General features: G+C 38.1%; 1 protein-coding gene across 2 annotated transcripts; it reads right to left on the bottom strand.

The window, feature by feature from the left end:
* Positions 1–3,967: 3,967 nt before the first annotated feature.
* On the bottom strand, positions 3,968–16,165 carry LOC143623361 (outer envelope protein 61-like). 2 transcript variants are annotated; one of them, XM_077094290.1, is made up of 11 exons: positions 16,069–16,165; positions 14,527–14,757; positions 7,607–7,663; positions 7,384–7,512; positions 7,112–7,189; positions 6,958–7,028; positions 6,835–6,884; positions 6,588–6,744; positions 5,378–5,909; positions 4,453–4,596; positions 3,968–4,364 (listed from the first exon to the last, which is right to left on the bottom strand). In XM_077094290.1, the coding sequence occupies exons 1-11, from the start codon at positions 16,162–16,164 to the stop codon at positions 4,218–4,220; spliced, it is 1,692 nt and encodes a 563-aa protein (XP_076950405.1). In that variant the 5' UTR covers position 16,165; the 3' UTR covers positions 3,968–4,217. The 2 variants fall into 2 exon arrangements, with proteins under 2 accessions (XP_076950405.1, XP_076950406.1); XM_077094291.1 differs by having other exon boundaries at positions 6,588–6,746; positions 6,840–6,884.
* Positions 16,166–22,106: the final 5,941 nt, after the last annotated feature.

Below are 22,106 nucleotides of genomic sequence, written 5' to 3'. Positions count from 1 at the left end.
AGGTTACACGGAAATGGCATCTACCCAGTCTGCATGAGCTGAAAGGAGAGCTGACATTTTCTACTTAAGAAGCTTTAGCTTCCTCGGAGAAGCTTCCAAACTACCTATAAATAGGACACTCCACCAAAGGTATTGATCATTCTCACTCACTATTTTCTCTAAACTCTCTCTTCATACTTCTACAATATCTCTTGTATCATATCACTGATTCTCACGCCAGAGGTTGATCGTAGGAGGCTCCCTCCTACGGTGAGACTAACCGGTCGGTTTTTCTTTGATTCTTAGCAGGTTAGGAAGCTTTGATAGGATCATACTCTTGAACCGCCATACTCTCATTGTCCGCTATACCCCTTGTAGCAACAAGTGGTGCCCAACATGGGGCTAGCGCTACTTAGAACAACAATTATGGTAGTGTTAGCTCCATTATTCTCAAGTATTATCCTCTTATGGCCGGGAAAAGTAATCCTATCAAGGCATTTCTACAAACGATGATCGGCTGGAAAAACGACTCCTCGCTGGAGGAAAACGTAGGTCATAGTTCATCGGAAATGAGTAGACCTTTGGTCATGTCATCACAATCCTTTGAGTTCCAAACATCACCCTCGTCTAGAAGTGGAACATTCTCCTACACAATCAGTGGTCCTCATCCCAGTTTCACAGCCTCCCACCAACACTTGTACTTACTGTTGTTGTTGGCGACAGTGGTTTCATCAAATAAATAACCATTATTTTCTCAATTGCTCATAAGGTGTTTGATGAAATGCTTATAGCTAATTTTTATATCAAAACTGGAGATGGGTCGGTGTAGTAATAATTTTAGGGGAAGTTGAATTGGTTATCAACTACAAATTTTTATAAACAACTATATTGAGCATGTTCTACGACACGAAACCGGACCCGAAGACCATGTGTGTGTGTATATATACACATAAACCTGAACACAATCAAAGACATGTGACACACCGAACCAGGACCCAAACTAGACACGCATCTTTACAGGATGACCATGGCCCGTTTGACCCATAATATTTTTTATTGCATCATAACAGCTTACATTAGGGGTGTTCTTTGGGTTCGTTTTTCGGGTTTCGGATTTTTCGGGTCGGGTTCTTCGGCTTTAAAAGTTTTAAATCTTGACCTGAAACCCAACTTGAATCTCCCACGATTTTTTTCGGGTTCGGGTTTTTTCGGGTTGGGTTAATGGGGTTTCGAGTATCCTAGAAAACAAAACAAAGAACAAAAAAATATAAAAAACTACAATGCTAAAATTAAAACAACATATTATTCTTTGCTCGTAAGCAAATAATCAAAGAATAAACCAATATAACTTGGTAAAACAATCGTAAAGAAGAGTAAAACTAACTCGAACCATAATCGTCTTCTATCGAGCGTGATTTGGTTATTCGATTACGGTTGATATTATTAATAAACTGAAAACATAAATTAACAATAAACAATCGATCTATAATATACCTAAAAATTAGGTATATAATTTCAAAACTAAAAGTTTATTTGGGTTATTCGGGTTGACCTGAAACTTATAAATTAAACCCGATAACCAACCTGAATTACTTCGGTTCGGATTCAGGTTAGTCTTTTCTCGAGTTCGGGTTTTTCGGGCCGGTTTAATTCGGGTTTGGGTACGTGTTTTCTCGGGTTGGGTTTTGGGTTTCTGGTAAAAATGACAGCCATAGCTTACATACTAATTTGAATTCAAAATTGAAAGGAAGAGATTCACATCAACATAAAATGACAATTTCTTCTACAAAATATTTAATATCTGGTTACAGTGTGTTGCAAAAGGGTCGCTAACTAAACTAAAAAGTTCATTTCGCAGCTTACATTTATCTAAAAATATAAATCTAACAAATCAACAGTTTACTTGCAAACAATAACTAATCAAAAAGTGGTATCCTCTTTCTTTGCATGCTAGGTTGTCTATTTTTTAGCTGCATTTGTACTGTGTTTTCTCCTGGTGTAACAGGTTTTCGACTTTCTTGGTGTTTACTTTGTGCGGTTATGGTAGAAGATGATTGCTAGCTTTGTCATATAAGGTATGTGTTATGTGGTTTCATTTACTATCTGCCCACGTTGTTAATTAGTTATCGTTTTTTGGTTAGTGTAGTGTCGACTTTGCTTTTTCTTGCTTCGTTTAGTACGCATTGGTGTTTTCAAACTTTCGTTAGAAACAACTGATTTTTATTCAAACATACCCGTTTTAAATTACTCGACCCAACTTGCACAACAAAACCCGTTCACCATATTTATTTATACCATTTACGTCAAATTTTAATTACAGGTCATCACTTGGAGCAAACGGTCATATGGTACGTTTTTTTGGAATCGGTAAAGAGGATGATTGTGTAGTTGTGGTGCTAACCGTAAATTTTGTCGTATCCCGCATGTGAGCTGTTTGGGATTGATCACTTTGAGATTCTACTAAGGACAATTTAGTGTTGATCAACAGTGAACTGACTCTAGAATGGAAACAATAGGTATATTTATTTGAACCTTATATAGAAAAAATGGTTTCTATGATTTGACCGAATGTGCAACACCATTACGTTAATTCTTTTCGTCATATTTAACAACGTAAGATCATAGGTTACAGTTCACACCCCCACCCCCCCACCCCCCGGCCGCAACGCGGGGAGTAAAGATACTAGTTTTGTCAAAACCAAAAAGAAAATGAAACAAAGTTGATATCACACAACTAGCACGTCAAATGTCACACTATTAGACTGTTCTCTATGGTGGGGGACATCGAAGCCCCTCCACAATGTCACGTCAGCGCCATGTTAGCACCGGGGGCATCGAAGCCCCAACCTATAACGCCCCGATGTGGTTAAAACCCCTTGGGCGCCCTTATTATATACATATATACATATATATGTATGTATGTGTGTGTGTGAGATTGAGAGAGCGAAGGCGGCCGACGTTCCAAGGCCGCCCCTCCCTCGTCGCCCCCGCCATTGTCGCACCCCGACAGTATTCCGCGCCCCAGGCCGCCCTCTTACGCACCCATAGTGTCCGATCTTATGGGCAAGGAAAAGTTATTTATTCGTTACAATGAGATTCAGGAAAAGTTATTTCCTCGTTACAATGTGATTGTCTTGCAAAAATATTAAATGTGTATCGACCAGTGCAGTGTTGTAGCTAACGCGTTAAGTATCCCGCATGGGGAGTACGTTCACAAGAATGAAACTCAAAGGAATTGACGGGGGGCCGCACAAACGGTGGAGCATGTGGTTTAATTCGATGCAAAGCGAAGAACCTTATCAGGGCTTGACATAACGCGAATCCTCGAAGGCTGTTGAAGTGACTTATTTTTGGAAATTGGGAAGCGTTGAGAACAAAGAAATTGTTGGAGTTATCATTTCTCTCTAGTACCAATACGTTTGATGTTAAGAAAAGACCTCTTGCAGGAAGGTTGACTAGAGATTTATTGTAAAAACACTAGCCCTACTCAATTCATAATGAGAAGTTTTTCATCTTCTTTATTTTATCATTTTATCATTATGCACATAATGGAGGAGCCGTATGAGATGAAAATCTTATGTACGGTTATGTAACGGAGATTCTTTGAACTAAATGACAACCGTAACGGATGTCAACCCAATCCCAATCCGAAGGAAATTATGCGGAAGCGTTACAGAATTATTATGAAGCTAGCGACTAGAAATTGATCCCTATGACCGAAGTTATATACTCTAGAACATAGGACTTATCCACACAAGTAAGACTGAAATTCGTCGACTTGTAACTTGAATTACTAGCCCCAATAGGCAAGGATATAAAGGATCATGCCAGTCAAAGCTTCACTAGGAACATGCCAAGACATGTAACACCAATTAACTCTGTTGTTTTTATTGATGTGTTGAACCGCGTGGCCGGGCATTCTCTTAAAATCACTTTCTAATATATCTTTAACAGCACATCAACTTGGATATGTATAACAAATATATAATTGCTTAACCACATACAATAAATAAATGATTCTCAAAAGTAATAAGCATATCCCAACAGTTGCTCAGTTTCCGTTTCAGTTTCATATTAGACAATTTATAAACTACGATGCAAAATGTCTATTTATGGTGTTACAAGTTCCATCTCAAGAACAAAAACATGTCCCGCCTCAGAATAACCACCTAATCTGTGCATTCGGGTTCATCCTTCCACCCCCGAGTTAGGTCAACAACACCGGTCAACGGTTGCACTTAACTGCCAATGTATCCAAGCCAATGAAGAAACATCGCAAAAACCAGCATACAAACTGCTAAAACCAAACCTTGTCGACCAAGAAGCCAATTCTTTGTTTTTACAGCTTTTTCGCCGACTCGTTGTATTCGATCTGCCCACTTCATCTGTAAAACCACCAAATAAATGTAAATATGATGATGTAAAATATATTTTGTTTACTTATTTTTTTAATAAGATAAGTTGAGAGGTTACGAGTCTATCGAGGTTCTCTGGTGACAATGAAGACATGGCTTGTTGAGCTCTTTCTGCATCCTCTCGAGAAAGTTTGACTCCAAATTGTTCACTCATGTTTGCCATCATCTCCGGGCTCATATTTTTCATCATTGATGACATCATCTGGTGAAAAATGAATAAAATTGAATTCAATTATAAAATGCCACGAGCAAGCTTTTATTATGCAAAAGTTGAATGATTCTTAGACTGTATAATACTTAGCGTCATCATGTCGGGGTGGCGGGTTAAAATGATCAACCCGAACACGACCCGTATTTTATTCGTGTCATAACATCTATCCTAAAAAGCACACACTTAAATCATGTAACATGAACACAGCCTGTTTAACCCATTTATCTAGACGACTGACAGGTTGGCGGGGAGAGTAATCACGTTGGAAACGCGTTAATTTCGTTGGTGGGTTAACAAGACAAAAACGAGTTAGTTGGCTGACCTGTTTAATTAAACAAGTCGATCCAAACATATGACAACCCAAAACATGATTATTTTCAGGTTTCGGGTTGTGCCTAAAATCCCCACCCCTAACTATAGACCACCTGGCTTGGTTGTAAACTCCAGTATTTTTATTTTTACCACTAAAAAGAGAAAATATGGTGTATATAAATACACACACATATACACATATAAATAGGCATATACATAATGTGATAGAGTTTTAAAGCATTAAAGATGTTTTTTGTCATTAAGTTTTTCAAAGGACAACCATTGAAAAAACTTTCAAACATAAAGGACTAGTTTTGCCATTTTGTCTAATATATATATATATATATATATATATATAGACCCACGTGCATATAGACATACACATACATATACGTAAAGAGAGCAACTGAGAGTTAAAATCTTGAAAATACACAAATGAAAAACAGATATAAAAGTGTACCTCACGCATTGCAGGATTCTTCAATTGGCTTCTAATATCAGAGCTAGAGCTAGGGAAGCTTGGTTGAGGTGCACTTCTTGAATTCAAAAAGCCTCTAGAAGGACCACTCTCATCATTAATTTCATAATCTCTTGAACTCCTTTGAATTTCTTGCCCTTCTAAATTACCATTATTATTACTAGTACTCCTATTTGATTGTGAACTACCACCATTTAAATTTGAAGTCATTTCAAACATCTTTTGCATGTCCTCTGGTGACATCTTACCCATCATATCAGTTGCTGATTTAATCATGTCAGGCGTTAAATTTGGCATGCCCGACTCATTATTATTCCTATTCAACAACGGGTTCCCGTTTCCCCCGTTAAAAGCGGATGCCATTTCAAGCATTTTTTGAAATTCTTCAGGTGGCATCTTGCTAATCATGTTTGAGGCATTTTTCACCATATCAGGAGACATGTTTTCAAATTTTCCTCCACTTAGAGATGATAAGGTTTCCGGGTTGGTTTGAGACAAAAAGCTCTGAAATGATCTACTCAAAAATGAATAAAAAATAAAATAAGTGGCTTTTCCTAAAGAAGTTGATCATGTGGCCTGTAAACGAACCGAACATTCCGTTAAACGTTCGTGAACCATTCGATGGGATGTTTGTTTATGTTCGTTTATTTAACAAATGAACGGAATGAACAAAATAATTTGTTCATTTAGTAAAACCAATGAGCATGAACACATGTATCATCTCACTTTTGTTCATAAATGCTCATTTACATTCGTTCAATAAAAGTCGTTTATGTTCATTTATGGTTGGTAGTTTATTACCATTTGTATAAGCTCGCTCGTGTACGTTCATTAATATTTCAAAATTATCTGACACATTACAACTTAGTCTAGTTTTAATAACTTTTTAGGCCCAACATTTTTCTTCACATTACTTTTAACTGGTTTTAGCTCAGTTATGTCCGTTCATTTATGTTCAGTTATGTCCGTTCATCTATGTTCAGTTATGTTTGTTCGTTTTCATGTGTAAACTGTTTGTTCATACTGTTAACAAACAAACATAAACGAACACGAACATGTTCATTTTCTTAACGAACGAACATGAACAAAAAAAACCCTGTTCATTTAGTTGTTCATGTTAAATTGCTTGTTCGGTAAAAATAAAACTTCGATTACAAGCCCGTCTGCATATAAATAAACCTCTATAACAAACCTGATGGATTCCTTGTCATCGTTAGGAACACCAGTAGTAGTGCTCCTCGCTTGCTTACCAAAATCCTTATTCTGCTCAGAAGATTGTGATGATGAAGTTTGACCCATTTCAGGTAATACAGGGGGCACTTTATCAGTAATTTCCTCAATTCTTATTCCTAGTGAAATTGCATAAAAATTCTTAGCTGAAAAGACATATGACGTGGTTTGGTTGATATGAAATTTGACATGAAGGAAAATAAAAATACCTCCTGGTGCATCCTCGTCACCTTGTTCAGTTAATTTGTCCTTGGCATCCCTGTGTTAATAAATAAATAAAAAGTTAAAAAGAAAGAGAAACTATGAGTATGCAAGTATATAAAAACTTGTACCTTAAAACATCTGTAATAGTGTCATCATCTGGAGAAAGTTCATGTGCTTTCGACAAGTCAGACACTGCTTTCTATAAAGTTTCCAAAGTCAACGAGAATATGAGACATAATATTTCAACCTTAATTAAGAGTCACATAGCATATAATAACTCACTTGCAGTTTTCCTAAATGTTTATATGCTTGACCTCTCCTATAAAGAGCTTTGACATTTCTTGCATCACTTGCCAATACCTGAATCAATTTTAGATAACTAAGTTAATTAATTATATTGCTTCCAAACTTAATTTCCCACTTCTAGCCTTCAGCACTTGTACTGATGATGGCAAATACTACTTCAATAATTTGCAGCAAAAATTAAAATAAAATACTTCGTTTTTGTAAAAATTAAATATGTAAATTAAACTAAGGTGCAATTTGAGTGATACCTCAGTGCCTTCGTTAATGCACTCATCAAACTGCCCTGTTTTCAAGTAACATGACATTAAATTAAGAGAGCATGCCAAGAGGAGAGTTCCGCCTTTAGCTGTTGGAACACCTTTTAGGTTATTTTTTGCCTGATTAATGAAAACCAAGTGATTAAAATAAAGTTAGCTTTAACTCCAAAAACAAAAGCCCCTTAAAGTTAGAGATTTTAAATGCTACACTTGCCCGCATGTACTTCTCCAAGGCGTCTTTAAACCTTCCCTGGCTGTGAAATTCATTCCCCTGCCAAAATGAAAACAAAGACATTTACTAGCTACACAAATTTTTACAAATCAAACCAATAACTTAATAACAATTCAATGAGATATGGCAATTAATATAGAGCTTTCTAAATAACCTACTTGCTTTATCTTATAGTTTAAAGTCAATTTTAAAATTCAGACCTTGAATACACTATCTTATAAATTAAAAATCATTAATCACATGAGTTTCAAATAAAGTACAAAACCACTTTGAAAGATTCCAGTCTCATAAGGTAAAAGCGTGTTGTCATGATGGCTTATAAACACACATGGTTATTGTGTATGTAATGTATGCATGTCTTATATTTGTGACTAGGCCTGTAAATGAACCGTTCGGCGGGAAGTTCATTAATTTTAGTTTGTTTAATAAACGAACAAACATGAACATAAATTTATGTTCACTTAGTTAAATGAATGAGCATGAGCACATCTGTGGTTCATTCAGTTATGTTTATGTTTGTTTGCTTATGTTCATTCGTTACGTTCATTTATGACGTTTGTTCATGTTTGCTTTTGTATTTATTCAAATTGTTGGACAATTAGGATAGTTTAATCTAGTTTTATTAAATTAATATCTCACCCATTATAATTTATTTAGTCTATACTCTTACTAAATTTTTTAGGCTATGGGTGGGATTTAATGGGTAAGGCTGTTGTTGCCTTATTAAATTTTTAGGCTCACTTATGCTCGTTTAGTTTGTTCATCTATGTTCAGTTACAGTTGTCCGTTTACGTTCCTAAACCGTTTACAACAAACATACCCAGTAAATCCCACCAATAGCAAAAGCTATTAGTAGGGTCTGGGGAAGGTGTGATGTAGGCAGACCTTACCTCTATCCATGAGGATAGAGAGACTGCTTCCAAAGAGACCCCCGGCTCCAAAGCATGCTACATACAAATACACATGTACCAAATAACAAAACATATAGTGGTAAAGTGGCGTAGTCAAATACCAGCACCTATGAAATCATAGAATCCAAATATACGTACCAACAAAAGAACAAGCACAAACAAAATCCCCTTAAAATTTAGAAGAGTCTATGTCCATACGCTTAAGCTAAGACACAAAAGTGGCCTTCTCTAAAAGTCCTTAACCTTATTCCTACGTCTCCATGAAGTCCTATCGTGGACCATGTCCTCGGAGAGGTGTAACTCTAGCAAATCCTGCCTAATCCGCTCCTCCCAAGTCAATTTGGAGTCTGCCTCTACTCCTCCTTCCTTCTATATTGAGGGTTTTCACTGCTCTAACTGGCGCTGTTACATGTCTTCTCTTCGCATGCCCATACCATCTCAATCTCCCCTCCTTTATTTTTTAACTTATACTAACAACTCCTAGTTGTTCCCTAAAAACCTCATTTGTTATTCTGTCCAACCTTGTGTGCCCACATATCCACCTCAGCATCCTCATCTCCGCCACCTCCATCTTACGCGCTTGTGTTTTCTTGATGGCCCAACAGTCTGTCCCATATAACAAAACAGGTCTAACCGCGATCCTGTAAAATTTCCCTTTTAATTTAGTTGGGAACCTCCTATCACACAAAACCCCCGTAGTTGCTCTCCACCTACACCAGCCCGCCTGAATGCGATGGGTTACGTCACTATCGATCTCCCCATCTTTTTGTACAAACGATCCTAGGTATTTGAACTTAGTAGCTTGTGTAACCACTTGACCCCCTATAGTGATCTGAGAGTCCCTGTCATCTCCAGGACCACTGAAATCACAATGTAGATACTCTGTCTTCGAGCGACTAATTTTTAATCCTTTGTCCTCTAGCGATGCACGCCATTCTTCTAACCTCGCATTGAGGCTATGTTTAGTTTCAGCAACTAGCACAATGTCATCTGCAAAAAGCATGCACCACGAGACCCTATCCTGAATCGACTTTGACAACTCATCCATGACGATCGCAAATAGAAAGGGGCTCAATGCTGATCCTTGGTGGAGTCCTACCTCCACTGGGAAGAAATTAGTATCCCCTACAGGTGCTCAAACAGTAGTTTTTGTCCGATCATACATATCTCTAATTATGTCTATACACCTATGTCTATATACCTCCCAGGAACCCCTCTACTCTCTAACGAATGAACATGAACATGCTCATTTTCTTAACGAGGTTAAAAGAATGGCGTGCAGCGCTAGTTTTTGTTCCTGGGATACATATGCGAGGTTAGAAGAATGGCGTGCAACGCTAGTTTTTGTTCCTGAAAACGAACGAGCATGAACATGCTCATTTTCTTAACGAACGAACAGGAGCAAGAAACTCCATTCATTTAACTTTTCGTGTTAGATTGTTTGTTCAATTAAAGTTAAACAAACAAAGACGAGCATGCCCCATTGATGTTCGTACAATTTATTTGCAGGCCTAATTGTGACTTTAAAGAATTATAAGGGCTAATGTCATAAACTATCTTTGTGAGCCACGTTGGTCATTATTCTTTGTTCCGTACCAATTTAGTCGTTAAACATGTAAAAACATTTAGTTTTCAACATTTTTTTAAAGAATTGTATATTTGAGAAAGTACTGTAAAGAAGATGGTTGTAGTGAAAGTAATGTTTATTACTTGAAGGTGTGAGAAATACATAAACAACTACATCTATTTATACACAAATAAACCCTAGCTATCAACCCATAAAAGGCCCATGGGCTTTAGCCAACTATATGGGCTAAAACCGTAATTATAACTAAATACAACTAACACTCCTCCTCAAGTTGGAGCATAGATGTTAATCATGCCCAACTTGTTACAAATAAAATCTATCTGAGCTTTCCGGAGCGGTTTAGTTAGAATGTCTGCTAGCTGAAAATTTGTCTTCACATGAACTGGTTGAATGGAAGGAGGATCAGTTTGTGTGCCTACTACTCGATCTCTGATAAGGTGGCAGTCGACCTCAATATGTTTTGTCCTCTCATGAAATACTTGATTCTTGGCTATGTGAATGGCTGACTGACTATCACAGTATAACCTCATCAAGTCATTAGAAACAACCCCGAGCTCTCTGAGAAGACGACGAACCCATGTCATCTCTGATGTTACATCTGCCATGGCTCTATACTCCGATTCGGCACTCGACCGGGAAACCGTGTGTTGCTTCTTACTCTTCCATGATACAAGATTTCCTCCAACAAACACACAATATCCGGTGGTAGATCGTCGAGAAATCGGACAACCTGCCCAATATGCATCTGAGAACCCTGATATCCGACCATCTCCTTCTTCCGTGAAGGCACCTACACGACAATGACCCTGATCGGAGTATAATATACCCAAGCCAGGTGAGGTCTTAAGATATCTAAAGACACAAATGGCATCATCCCAGTGACCGGTGTATGGTGTAGCCATAAATTGGCTCAGAACACTGACAGTAAAGGAGATATCCGGTCGTGTGACGGTTAAATAATTAAGTTTACCAACCAACCGTCTGTATCGCTCAGGATCTTTCATTGGATCTCCTTCCTTTGGGAGGAGTTTCTTTGTAGGAAGCATTGGGGTATCAACAGGTTTACAACCCAGTAAGCCACATTCAGTTAACATATCAAGAACATACGTTCGTTGGGAGAGAAGTATTCCTTGTGGAGAGCGGGATACTTCTATGCCAAGGAAATACCTCAATCGACCTAAGTCGCTGACCTGAAACTGAGACTGAAGAAACTGCTTGAGTTCGATAATCCCGACCTCGTCATCACCTGTGATTATGATGTCATCCACATAAACAACTACGATAATCCTCTTTCCTTTCTGGTGTCTAAAGAAGACAGAGTGATCGTAGGCACTCCGAGTCATCCCAAACTGTCCCATAACACTAGAGAATCGACCAAACCATGCCCTGGGAGACTGCTTAAGACCATATAGAGAACGACGTAGTCTACAAACTTTCGAGGCCTCCTCCTCAACAACGAACCCTGGGGGCTGCTCCATATATACCTCCTCCTCAAGAACACCATTAAGAAAGGCGTTCTTGACATCAAGCTGATGGAGCGGCCAATGATTAATGGCAGCAAGAGCGATACAAATACGGACAGATGACATTTTAGCAACCGGAGAGAAGGTTTCATCGTAATCAATGCCATATGCCTGAGAATACCCTTTTGCAACCAACCGAGCCTTTAAGCGGTGTAAGGAGCCATCCGGGTGTAGTTTAACCGTAAACACCCAACGACAGCCAACAATACGCTTCCCTTTAGGAAGTGTTTCAAGATCCCATGTATGATTGGACTTTAGAGCCCCAATTTCATCTTCCATAGCCTGTCTCCATCCTGGGTGAGCGAGAGCGCTCGTCACATTCTTGGGAATCGGGTAGGAATCAAGGGTAGTGGTGTACGCATGAGATTCAGGAGATAGGTGGGTGTAGGCAACATAGTCCTGAATTGGGTAACGAGTACATTTCCGGGGTTCCTTGCGAAAGGAAATAGGTATATCGGGAAGTGGGGCACCAGGAGGATCATAAACGGGTGTATCAGAGGTTGTTAGATCGGGTAAGGATGTATTAGTGAGAGGTGTGGATTGCTCAGATGTAGACGGAGTATCGGAGGGTATTTCGGGGTCGTGGCCAGGGTGTGAATCAAGAGTCGCTGATGTTTGACCCCTACAACGCCAAGCATATGTGAAAAGCAGTGGCGGAGATTCTGTCGGTGGGTCAAAATCAGTAGAGATTGGATCGGTAGAAGGAATTGACACGGGAATGGTGGGGATGAAGAGAGATGTGGGTATATCGAGGTCGGGAAACGGGTCAGAAACAGGAGTGGAACACTCGAGAAAGTAAGGAGACTCGTGAAAAGTGACATCGGCACTGGTAAAGTATCGGTGAAGTGATGGGCTATAGCATCGATACCCTTTTTAAACCCGTGAGTAACCAAGAAAGACACAACGAATGGCTCGGGGATCAAGTTTGATGGTTTTTGGACTATGGTCATGAACATAGGCGACGCAACCAAATACTTTAGGTGCGAGAGGAAATGGATCATCGTTGGGAAATAGTAAAGAAAACGGTGTTTTACCATGAAGAACGGTTGAGGGCATGCGGTTAATCAGATATGTGGCAGTGAGAACGGCATCTCCCCAAAAACGATGAGGAACACGTGATTGGATCATGATTGTGCGAGCAACATCCAATATGTGACGATTTTTGCGTTCGGACACACCATTTTGTTGAGATGTATAAGCACACGATGATTCATGAATAATGCCGTTGGTTTTTAAGTATGAAGAAAAGTCGGTGGAAAAATATTCTTTAGCATTATCAGATCGAAAAGTTTTAATGGTGGTGTTAAATTGGTTTTGAACATAAGCATTAAATTCTCGAAATATGGAAAATACCTCACTACGAGATTTCAACAAATAAACCCAAGTAGTGCGAGAATAGTCATCAATAAAGGTAATAAAATATTCAAAACCCAACGTAGATTTGATAGGGCAAGGACCCCATACATCAGAATGCAACAGTTCAAAACAAGAACTGACTCGATTGGGCACCCTAGGGGGATAGGGACGCCTGGTATGTTTACCAAGTTGACACGACTCACAATGAAAATTAAAAGACGAAAGTGGTAAATCTGGTCGCATTTGCCTCAGAACCGCTGTAGAGGGATGAACTAACCGACAGTGAGCCTCCTTGACAGCGGAATCACATAAGTTTGCTACAGGATGCGAAAACGGGGATATACGATAGAGACCTCCTGATTCAAAACCAGTACCAATTACCCGGTTTGTTCCTAGTTCATGAAAAACGCAGTGAGTTGGGTAAAAGGTCACAGAACAGTTGTTTTGTTTGGTAATCTGACTCACTGAACAAAGACTGGTAGGAAATTTAGGAACAAATAGGATAGAAGACAGTTTTAGGTTTTCCGAGTTACTGATGGATCCTATGCCGAGAACGGGACATGAAGATCCATCGGCAAGACGTACCGGTGCATGGGAAACATTTTGAAGACTAGAAAAAATACCCCGATTCCCAGTCATGTGATGTGTGGCTCCAGAATCAACCACCCATGATAAGTCAAGGCTAGAAGGTTTACCTGAATGTGCCGAGCTGGTTTGAGGATGAGGCAACTGGGAGGTAAGAAACCATTGAATAAGATCATGCTCCTCTTTAGTAAATGTATACATGTATGTATTTTCGCCCATAGTGATACACGAAACTGAAAATTGACTGTGAACAGTAACAAGTGCGGGTGGAGGGCGGGAACAGATTCCGGCGTAAACAGTTAATCGTCGTGAACAGTTAATCCCGGCAGCGAACAGTAATTCCGGCAGCGAACATTAACTTTCCGGCAGTGAACAGAAATTCCGGCAAACGAACAGTAACTTCCGGCAGTGAACAGTGACTTTCCGGCGTGAACAGTAATTTCCGACGTGAACAGTGCTCCAGGTGAACAGTGATTCCAACGAGAACAGTGCTCGTCGGTGAACAGTACTTTCACGGTCGAAAAAAAAAAAGATTTCGTGACAGGACAGAACAACAAGGCAGGGGCTTGTTTCAGATCTGAAGGCTGCTGGTGACGGCTGGTCAGACTCGGGTTCGGGTCAGATCGCGGCTAGGGTTTGGATCGAGAGCCGTAGCTCTGATACCATGTAAAGAAGATGGTTGTAGTGAAAGTAATGTTTATTACTTGAATGTGTGAGAAATACATAAACAACTACATCTATTTATACACAAATAAACCCTAGCTATCAACCCATAAAAGGCCCATGGGCTTTAGCCAACTATATGGGCTAAAACCCTAATTATAACTAAATACAACTAACAAGTACAATGCTATCTTGTTGCATCAAGATGATGAAAATGAAACTTTTAGTTTTTACTAACATGAAGATAATGCCTACACTTCATGAACATTAAGTTACCTGATTTTTCAGCATCTGAGCTGCATTCAATTCATAGCTTATTAGTGCATCTACCCGAGAACGCATAGCAGCTAGCTCTTCGGGTGTTGCATTGGCCATCTTCTCACCAATCTGTGCCATCTCATCAGGTCTAGTAGACTTCAACTGTTCTGCAGCATACCTTAAATCCTCAGGTTTCATATGTTTCATGCTATCTGTCGCCATTCTCACCAGATCAGGATTGGACATCATCTGCATTACAAATAACATATGTTATAACTTATAACAATTAGTTTTTTTTATAAAAAGCACATAACAATCAGCATTAATATAGTTATCAGGAAGAAAAGAAAAAAGAAATAAGTAGCTAGCATCCTAGGGCCATTAGAAACTAAGGCAGTTTCAACCGTGAGTTGGAATAAGAGATTTTCCTATGTTTCTAATTGCCATCAACTTGATTTTTAATGATATAAAAAATTCTATTGTTTAGAGGGTGTTTTATTGTTTTTTAATCGTTTTAGTTGAAATCACAGTTTTGAGCAGTCTTGATTTATTAATTGTTTTTACATACCCACCACAACTTGTTGTCTTGGATTCACTTTAATTTTATAATTGCAGCTTTCTTTAATTATATGAATCATGAATGACACCCACAACATCAGAATTTGAGTTTTATTTAATTAGTATTTATATGATTGTAATTGTGTTTATGAAAGCAATTTGAACTCAGTCTGATTATTTATTGACTTAGTTACTTACATTGCTATCAATTTGAAAGTTTTTTTCACATTGAATCCGTACATACAATCTATGCTTGGCATTTTATTTGTTTAGTATATTTGCAACTTGGATGATATGATTGTAGTTTTCTTTATAATTGCAACTTGGATTCGATCTATTTTTATTGACTTGCATTTTTGAATTGATAATTTCAACTTTTAAGTTTTTTATTCTCTTTGAAGCAGTACGTAGAGTCTATGCATGGTATTTGAAATAGATAAATCATAGTATTGTTCAGTATTGATGGTTTAATTATCTGCCACGACATGGAGTATAGAATTTATCATTGCAATTTTCTTTATATGATACAGCATCACAGTTTGAGTTTTATAACTGCAACTTGGATGATAAAAATTGTAACTGTCTGTCTTTATAATTGCAACTTGGATCCATTCTGATACTGTTGAATTGCTTATGTCAACTTTAAAGTTTATTCTCAGTAGTAAAACTGCAATCTGGATGCAGTCTGATAATGTTAAAATGTATGACATAAGCAAACAAATGACTATAAGCAGCAAGAATTACAAATGACAGATCTGGAATTCTTAATAATCAAAGAGTAACTATTCCGTTTGCTCTGCGTAGCATTGTCATCAACAATTCCAATAACATATGGCCTTTAATTCCGTAAGAATAATAATAATAACAGGTGGTGACTTATTACACACGAAAGGAAAACAATTGGCCGGCCTAGGGATGTTGAAAAGCTAACTAATAATAATAATAATAATAATAATAATAATAATAATAATGCAAATGCAAATACAAATAGTGAATACCGACCTGTTGTTGGATCCTAGCTAAATCGGCAGGTGACATACGACTCATCTGCTCTTGAGCGAGGCGCATCATCTCCGGATCCATCATTCCAGGAAACATCCTTTCACCAAATTGATAGATAGGAAGGAGGAATCACGAATTTGATCTGATTTCAAGAATTTGGGGATGGATTCTTTTTTATTTATTCATGTCAATGTGATGATGCATGCGCCTACCAAATAATAATTCCAGATGCCGTTTATTGACTTTGATCCCCACCCTTAATTTGTGTTTTCTATTTCTTTCTTTCTTTCTTTCTGCTTCTATTTCTATGTTTTCTACCTAAAAACAAATTTAAATTAACGTTTTACGTCAAGTGTTTTAAGTGTCACGTCATGTTAAAACTTTATCCCGTCGATACCGTCTTGTAATTTAAAATACAAGTGTTTATCGCTCTAAATACCGGTTGTTCGATCATTTTGAATCGATTTATACGAATTTGAAACGTTTTGTCCAAAAACGGATATACCAACCGATCCAAATTCACAATTGTCTCAGTTAAATACCAACTTCAGGCAGACTATTTTTTTGATTTTTCCCTTTCGAATAGCAAGTGTCAGCACCGTAGCGAACCAATACCGATAGAAGTCGTGTTGTGTTCCCACTGCAACGCACGAGTTTCGTGCGCTAGTTATAACATTATTTACGATAATTTGTTTACTTTCTAACGTGTTGTAGTTAAGTTGAATGTATATATATCACTAGCTTTAGAAACCCGTGTTTTACACGAGATAAATTAATGTATAAATTATAATGAATAATTTAATACAAATTAAAAGAAGATATTTAAGTCTCTTTATATTATGTAAAATAAATGTATTATAAATATAGTCATTTTATATCATCAAATATATTTGAATTTTAAATTGAGAATGAGTTGTTCTACCATCAGTATACAATAATAAAACAATGCCACTGAAAACAACATTAAAACAATAAGGTCTTTTGATGTGAAATATGCAGCTAAAGTCTTTCATAAAAATGTTATACATTCCATGTCCGGTCATAAACAAATATGACACTAGGTTTTCCTTTTTGAACAACTTTCATGATGTCCTTATAAACACACTGTTGTTCAACTATTACAATAGTCTTATAATAAATACAAAAAATGGAAAATTCTCTATGATTTTTAAGAATGGATATTTGTAAAAAAAAATTAAAAGTAATATTATAGTTTTCTTCAATATGAAGATCTCTCAAAAAGAATGATAATTTACTCTTTAAACATAAACTCTGAAGAAACACAGATCTGCTCTCCTTGACGGGTCTTAGATACAATGAGTCTACAGGGTAGGATACGGATAACAGTCAATACGATACAAGCACAATTCCATAAAGTCCAGTGACGTGAACCTGTAAAACCAATACCGTGAGCTCGTTACGGGAAGGACAAGAGGGGGGTCTTCCCGTAACCACCCTCTGGTGTGAGAGTAAGTACAATTCTGATGAAGATAAAGTACTAAAGTATTTTGAGTAGATAGTAGAGAGTGAATGAATACCTCATGAAGATTGAGAAGGTATTTATAGCCGAATGGTGTGGGGAAAGGATTGGGCCAGCTGTCCCTTTCCAGAAGATGCTCTTGTAACCGTCTGGACACGTGTCTATATGTGATAGGTTGGGTTATACGTTGCATGTGCATGGGTATAACAACCTAGACACGCGTCCTTATGCGATAGGTTGGTGAATAACCCTGGTCATGTGCACGGTTATAACGACCTTGCAAGGTGTCCTTTATTCATTAGCTGAGAGATCACGTATTGCCAATAAAGCATCTTGGTTAATCTTCTAGAAAGTACTTAGTTAACTACAGCAGTCCAGATGGCATTGCCTCTGGATCTTTTTAGCGGATGAGGGTTTCATCATGCGGATGACATATGAGGGTGCCTAGATGTTTCCGCTCATGACATAAGGATATTCTTTCCTTATATTGTTATGCGGGTGATCCATATGTCCCGCGGGTGAATCATAAGAAACTTCCCATTGACCCGCGAGTGGTACTTAAGGGTATTTGGGTCTTTTTGGTACCCTACCTCTATAAGCCCCCCAGTCAAATGTTTCTTCCACGTGAAGTATTTTATGCGGGTGAATTTTTGGAGTTAAGACATTTTGGGGGTTTTTGAGTTTTGCAAGTTGGTAGAAATATCTTCTGTTGTAACTGTGGATAATCATGAAAAAGACAAGTTGACCACTCGCAGGCGTGTGGGCAGATGATGTGACGTTCATGCCGGCTGTCACTGTACCCGACTGTACACCTTTTTCTCTTTTTCGAATTTCTCGCGTGACGTGGCGTCTGCCAATTGGATGATGATTTTCTCTCTCCACAGTTCATATCCCATCGTATTAATTGCGATGGGTATAAATAGTGGAGGCGTCTTCCTTTCGAAGGTTTATTGCCCTTGATTTCTATCTTTCTCTCTTTCGATTTTTTTTATTCCAACGACTAATCTGTCGATTACTCTTCAAAATTGCTCGTTGTTTTCCCTTTCTGACCAAACCCATGGCTAGTCAAATAGTGACTCCCCGGATAGATGAGATAGAAGTTAAATGGGAGCAATCCGAATATGAAGAGTTAGGGGCTGTTTGTTTTTCCTTAAAACCTCTCCCTGACCACTTTTGTCTGCGCCGCGCAGACCACGCGCAGACGTTGTGGTCTGCAGTGTGTTTGTTTTTCGGAAGTCATTTCATTAAAAAACCTCTGCGCGTCCTCTTCTCCTAGAAGTGTTGTTCATATTACTTCTCACCACTTCTCCCCCTCTTCTTCTTTTTTCCTTTATCTCCTTCATCAGACACACTCCAAAGTCCAAACGCTAACCATCTTTTCTTCTCTCCAATCCTCCACTTCACTGCCACCGCACTCCTCCACCCCCTCAATCGCCGCCGGCGCTCCACTCCTCCACCGCCGCCGCTCTAATTAGTCAATAATTGGGTCGGTGCCCACCGTCGGGTTACTGCCAATGCTTATTTTGCTAATAGAGTAACAGGTAGAGAAGTAAACAAGAGAAGAAGTTGTAAAGAAATCTTTTATTTCGATTTTGCAGCCACCGTAGATAGCAATTGGAGAAAACAAATGGTGCTAATTGGTAAACGAAGAAGGGGAAGACTTAAATAAAAACTAATATATAATTCTTTATTTTGTATGCAGCGGTTTTCATTATTATTGATGTTCACTAATAATTAGGAACAACCAATTTAAAGCTGTTATATTAAATTTTATTATAAAAGTTGTACATAAAATTAAGTTATTTCTTACAATTTTTTATATTGTTTTACTTTTATAATTAATTGATTCTACGTTAAAATATGTAAGATTTCGTTAACTTATTTAATAGTTTTATTTACATATTAATTTTTAATAGAAATTGAGTTGTAGAAATTGAGTTGCTGAATTCTTATTAGATTTTAGAAATTGATTGACAGTCTGCAGACGTTAAAAAACAAACAGTCTTCATCTAACAGACTGCAGATGTTTGGTCCACCTCTTCTGCTACAGATGTTTGCAGATGTGGTCCGCAGACTGCAGACATTTTACCTCTGAAAAAACAAACAACACCTTACTTAATACGTATGGTATTCCACCGGAGTGGGGACCCGAGTTCCCTGTCGCAGGATCTGTCGTTAGTCTGCCACCCACTGGCAAGATGGCCGTATATGCCGACTACTTTGTTTATGGGAATTTCCGTTTTCCCATAACCAAGTTTTTTATGAGGGTGTTAAGTGCCTATGGGATTCACTTATCCCAGTTACTCCCCCGTACCGTTATGCAAATTCGTCATTTCGAATTTATGTGTATGGCCTATGGTATGTTGCCCCGGGTTGACCGATTTCCTGTTTTTTACCGGATGACCAACCGAGGTGGTTGGTTCACTTTTCAGCCAATAGTCGACATGATTATTGGTCACGAGATCGAGAAGGGTTCTAAGGACTGGCGCAGCAAGTTCTTCTGGATATCCGAGGACGTGGTGCCGAATACCATGGTCCGACGCCCAGCCAACGAGGCACTCCCGGAAATTTTCACAACTTCTCATGAGGGTCGGGAGTGGTTCCGCATCCTAGTTTCGGAACCAACCCCAATGCGGGCATTGCCCGAGGAAGCCCTTGTATGGGCGGGTATGAGCCGTCTGTGGCCATCTCCATATTTGGAGCCTGTTTTCATTGGTTTAGACGATCGTAAGTTGATGTATATAAAAATATACATCTTTTTAGCATCAAATAATCTCTAAAAACTGCAACTTCTATCGTATAATAGTTAAAATAACTACTTATCATGTTAAAATGTATTTTCAGGTGAATCCAAGCCTCAAACGAAGAAACGAATGAAAAGTCAAAGAAAAACCAAAAAAAACAGCAAAACCTGGGGCTGTGCTTCAGGAAACATGGGGCTGTGCTTTTGGAAACACGGGGCTGTGCTTTTGGGAAACACGAGGCTGTGCTTTTGGAAGCACGGGGCCGTGCTTCTGGTAACTTTTCAGAAAAGACAAAAAAATCTACAAGAAAAGACAAAATAGTGAACAGCTGGACACGGAGCCGTGCTTTTGGAAGTACGGGGCCGTTCTTACCTCTCAGAAACGAAAAAAAGAATTAGCACATGTCACTAAAAAGCACGGGGGCGTGCCTCAGGAAGCACTGGGCCGTGCCTACCTTCCAGAAAAGACAAAAATAATCTGGCACATGTCATAAAAATGCACGGGGGCGTGCCCATCAAGCATGGGGCCGTGCCTCACTCTCCAGATTGCCTATAAATAGTGGCTCGTGTTTCACTCATTTGGTGTGCCTTGAAAAGAGTTTTATCCGGTTTTCACTTATAAAAACACACACTAACACTCATATAGAAGACTTAGTGAAGAGTTTGAAGGCTTGGAGGTCATCACCATCAACCAACATCATCAACCATCATTACCATCATTAAGAAGGAAGATTCATCTACAATTGGTTAGATTGTTCCAAGTTTAATCATGTATTTGTTATCATCATTCATCTTAATGTTTATCATCATGCTCATTATGAGCTAAACTCCTTTTACCATCTAAAATCTATGAAGAAGCTTTGTTTTACTTGATGATTATATAAAACATGTGGGTTAGTCTAGTAAAGTACATGGTTATATTACAATTATCTTTTGATGAGAAATGTTTCACCATCTTAAATCACTAATTCAAAGTTGGTGGTTGTCAATCCCATTGGCAATCATTCATGATCGATTCATGTTCTTGAAAAATAGAAATACTTTGATACATTATCGAAACATGGAGCCTTATATTGTACTTAGAAATGATGAGATATAAGTTATGATGTATTTCTCTAAACCTTGGTAATCCGAAAATGGCTTTGCTTAGGATATAACATTAGTTAAAGAAGTCATATGTTAATGGAATGTGTAATTATAGCCTACATAAATCAACCAAGGGGAGGTTGTGTTAGTTAACTACAACCACCCGAAGTTGTTAGAATTGGTATTTGAGAAACCGAAGTCAATCCTAATCTTTCTACTTTACGAAACTACTTTCCAACTTAAATTGACATTATTGAGGTGGCATGACATTAAGAAAGGATGGACTTTAAAATGCGCATGCTACCTCCTTCGTGCCAAAGATTCTCACTTAAGGCAAGGAGCTATCTATCATATATTATTACGGCAAGTCTACCACATGTTTATATATCAATTATCAATGCTAAAATGTAGTGGATTCTTGATCTTAGATGGTAACCTTCGCATAATTGAACAATTCGTTTAGAATTTATTGTCTTGGTCACCTATATATATATTATATATAAGTATTTACATTTTATAAAAAGATCAAAAAAATTAACCCCAAATGATTAAAACCTCTGATTAAAGTAAAACAACGATTTATTATTAGAAACATTTGTGTCCACGGATCGATACTTGGTTCTTACCAATACTATTCTACATATGCGATAGGTACACTTGACTATTTTGTGTGTGTTTAGTCTTTGTAGAAATCACTTTTATAAATTTAAAACACGATCTTGTGCAAAA

The sequence above is a fragment of the Bidens hawaiensis genome, unplaced genomic scaffold (genome assembly GCF_021521415.1).
Source record: "Bidens hawaiensis isolate Kalapana, Puna unplaced genomic scaffold, B.hawaiensis_p1.1 tig00003393_1, whole genome shotgun sequence".
Lineage (NCBI taxonomy): Eukaryota > Viridiplantae > Streptophyta > Magnoliopsida > Asterales > Asteraceae > Bidens > Bidens hawaiensis.
The sequence above is the reverse complement of the archived record's forward strand: the minus strand, read 5'-3'. Positions and strand labels throughout refer to the sequence as shown.

Coding starts and splice junctions, on each gene's coding strand:
- LOC143623361 (XM_077094290.1), bottom strand. CDS start 16,164: ATGTTTCCTGGAATGATGGATCCGGAGATGATGCGCCTCGCTCAAGAG. Junction 7,513..7,606: donor CCTTGGAGAAGTACATGCGG/GCAAGTGTAGCA, acceptor TTCATTAATCAG/GCAAAAAATAACCTAAAAGG. Junction 7,190..7,383: donor GCATTAACGAAGGCACTGAG/GTATCACTCAAA, acceptor AAATTGATTCAG/GTATTGGCAAGTGATGCAAG.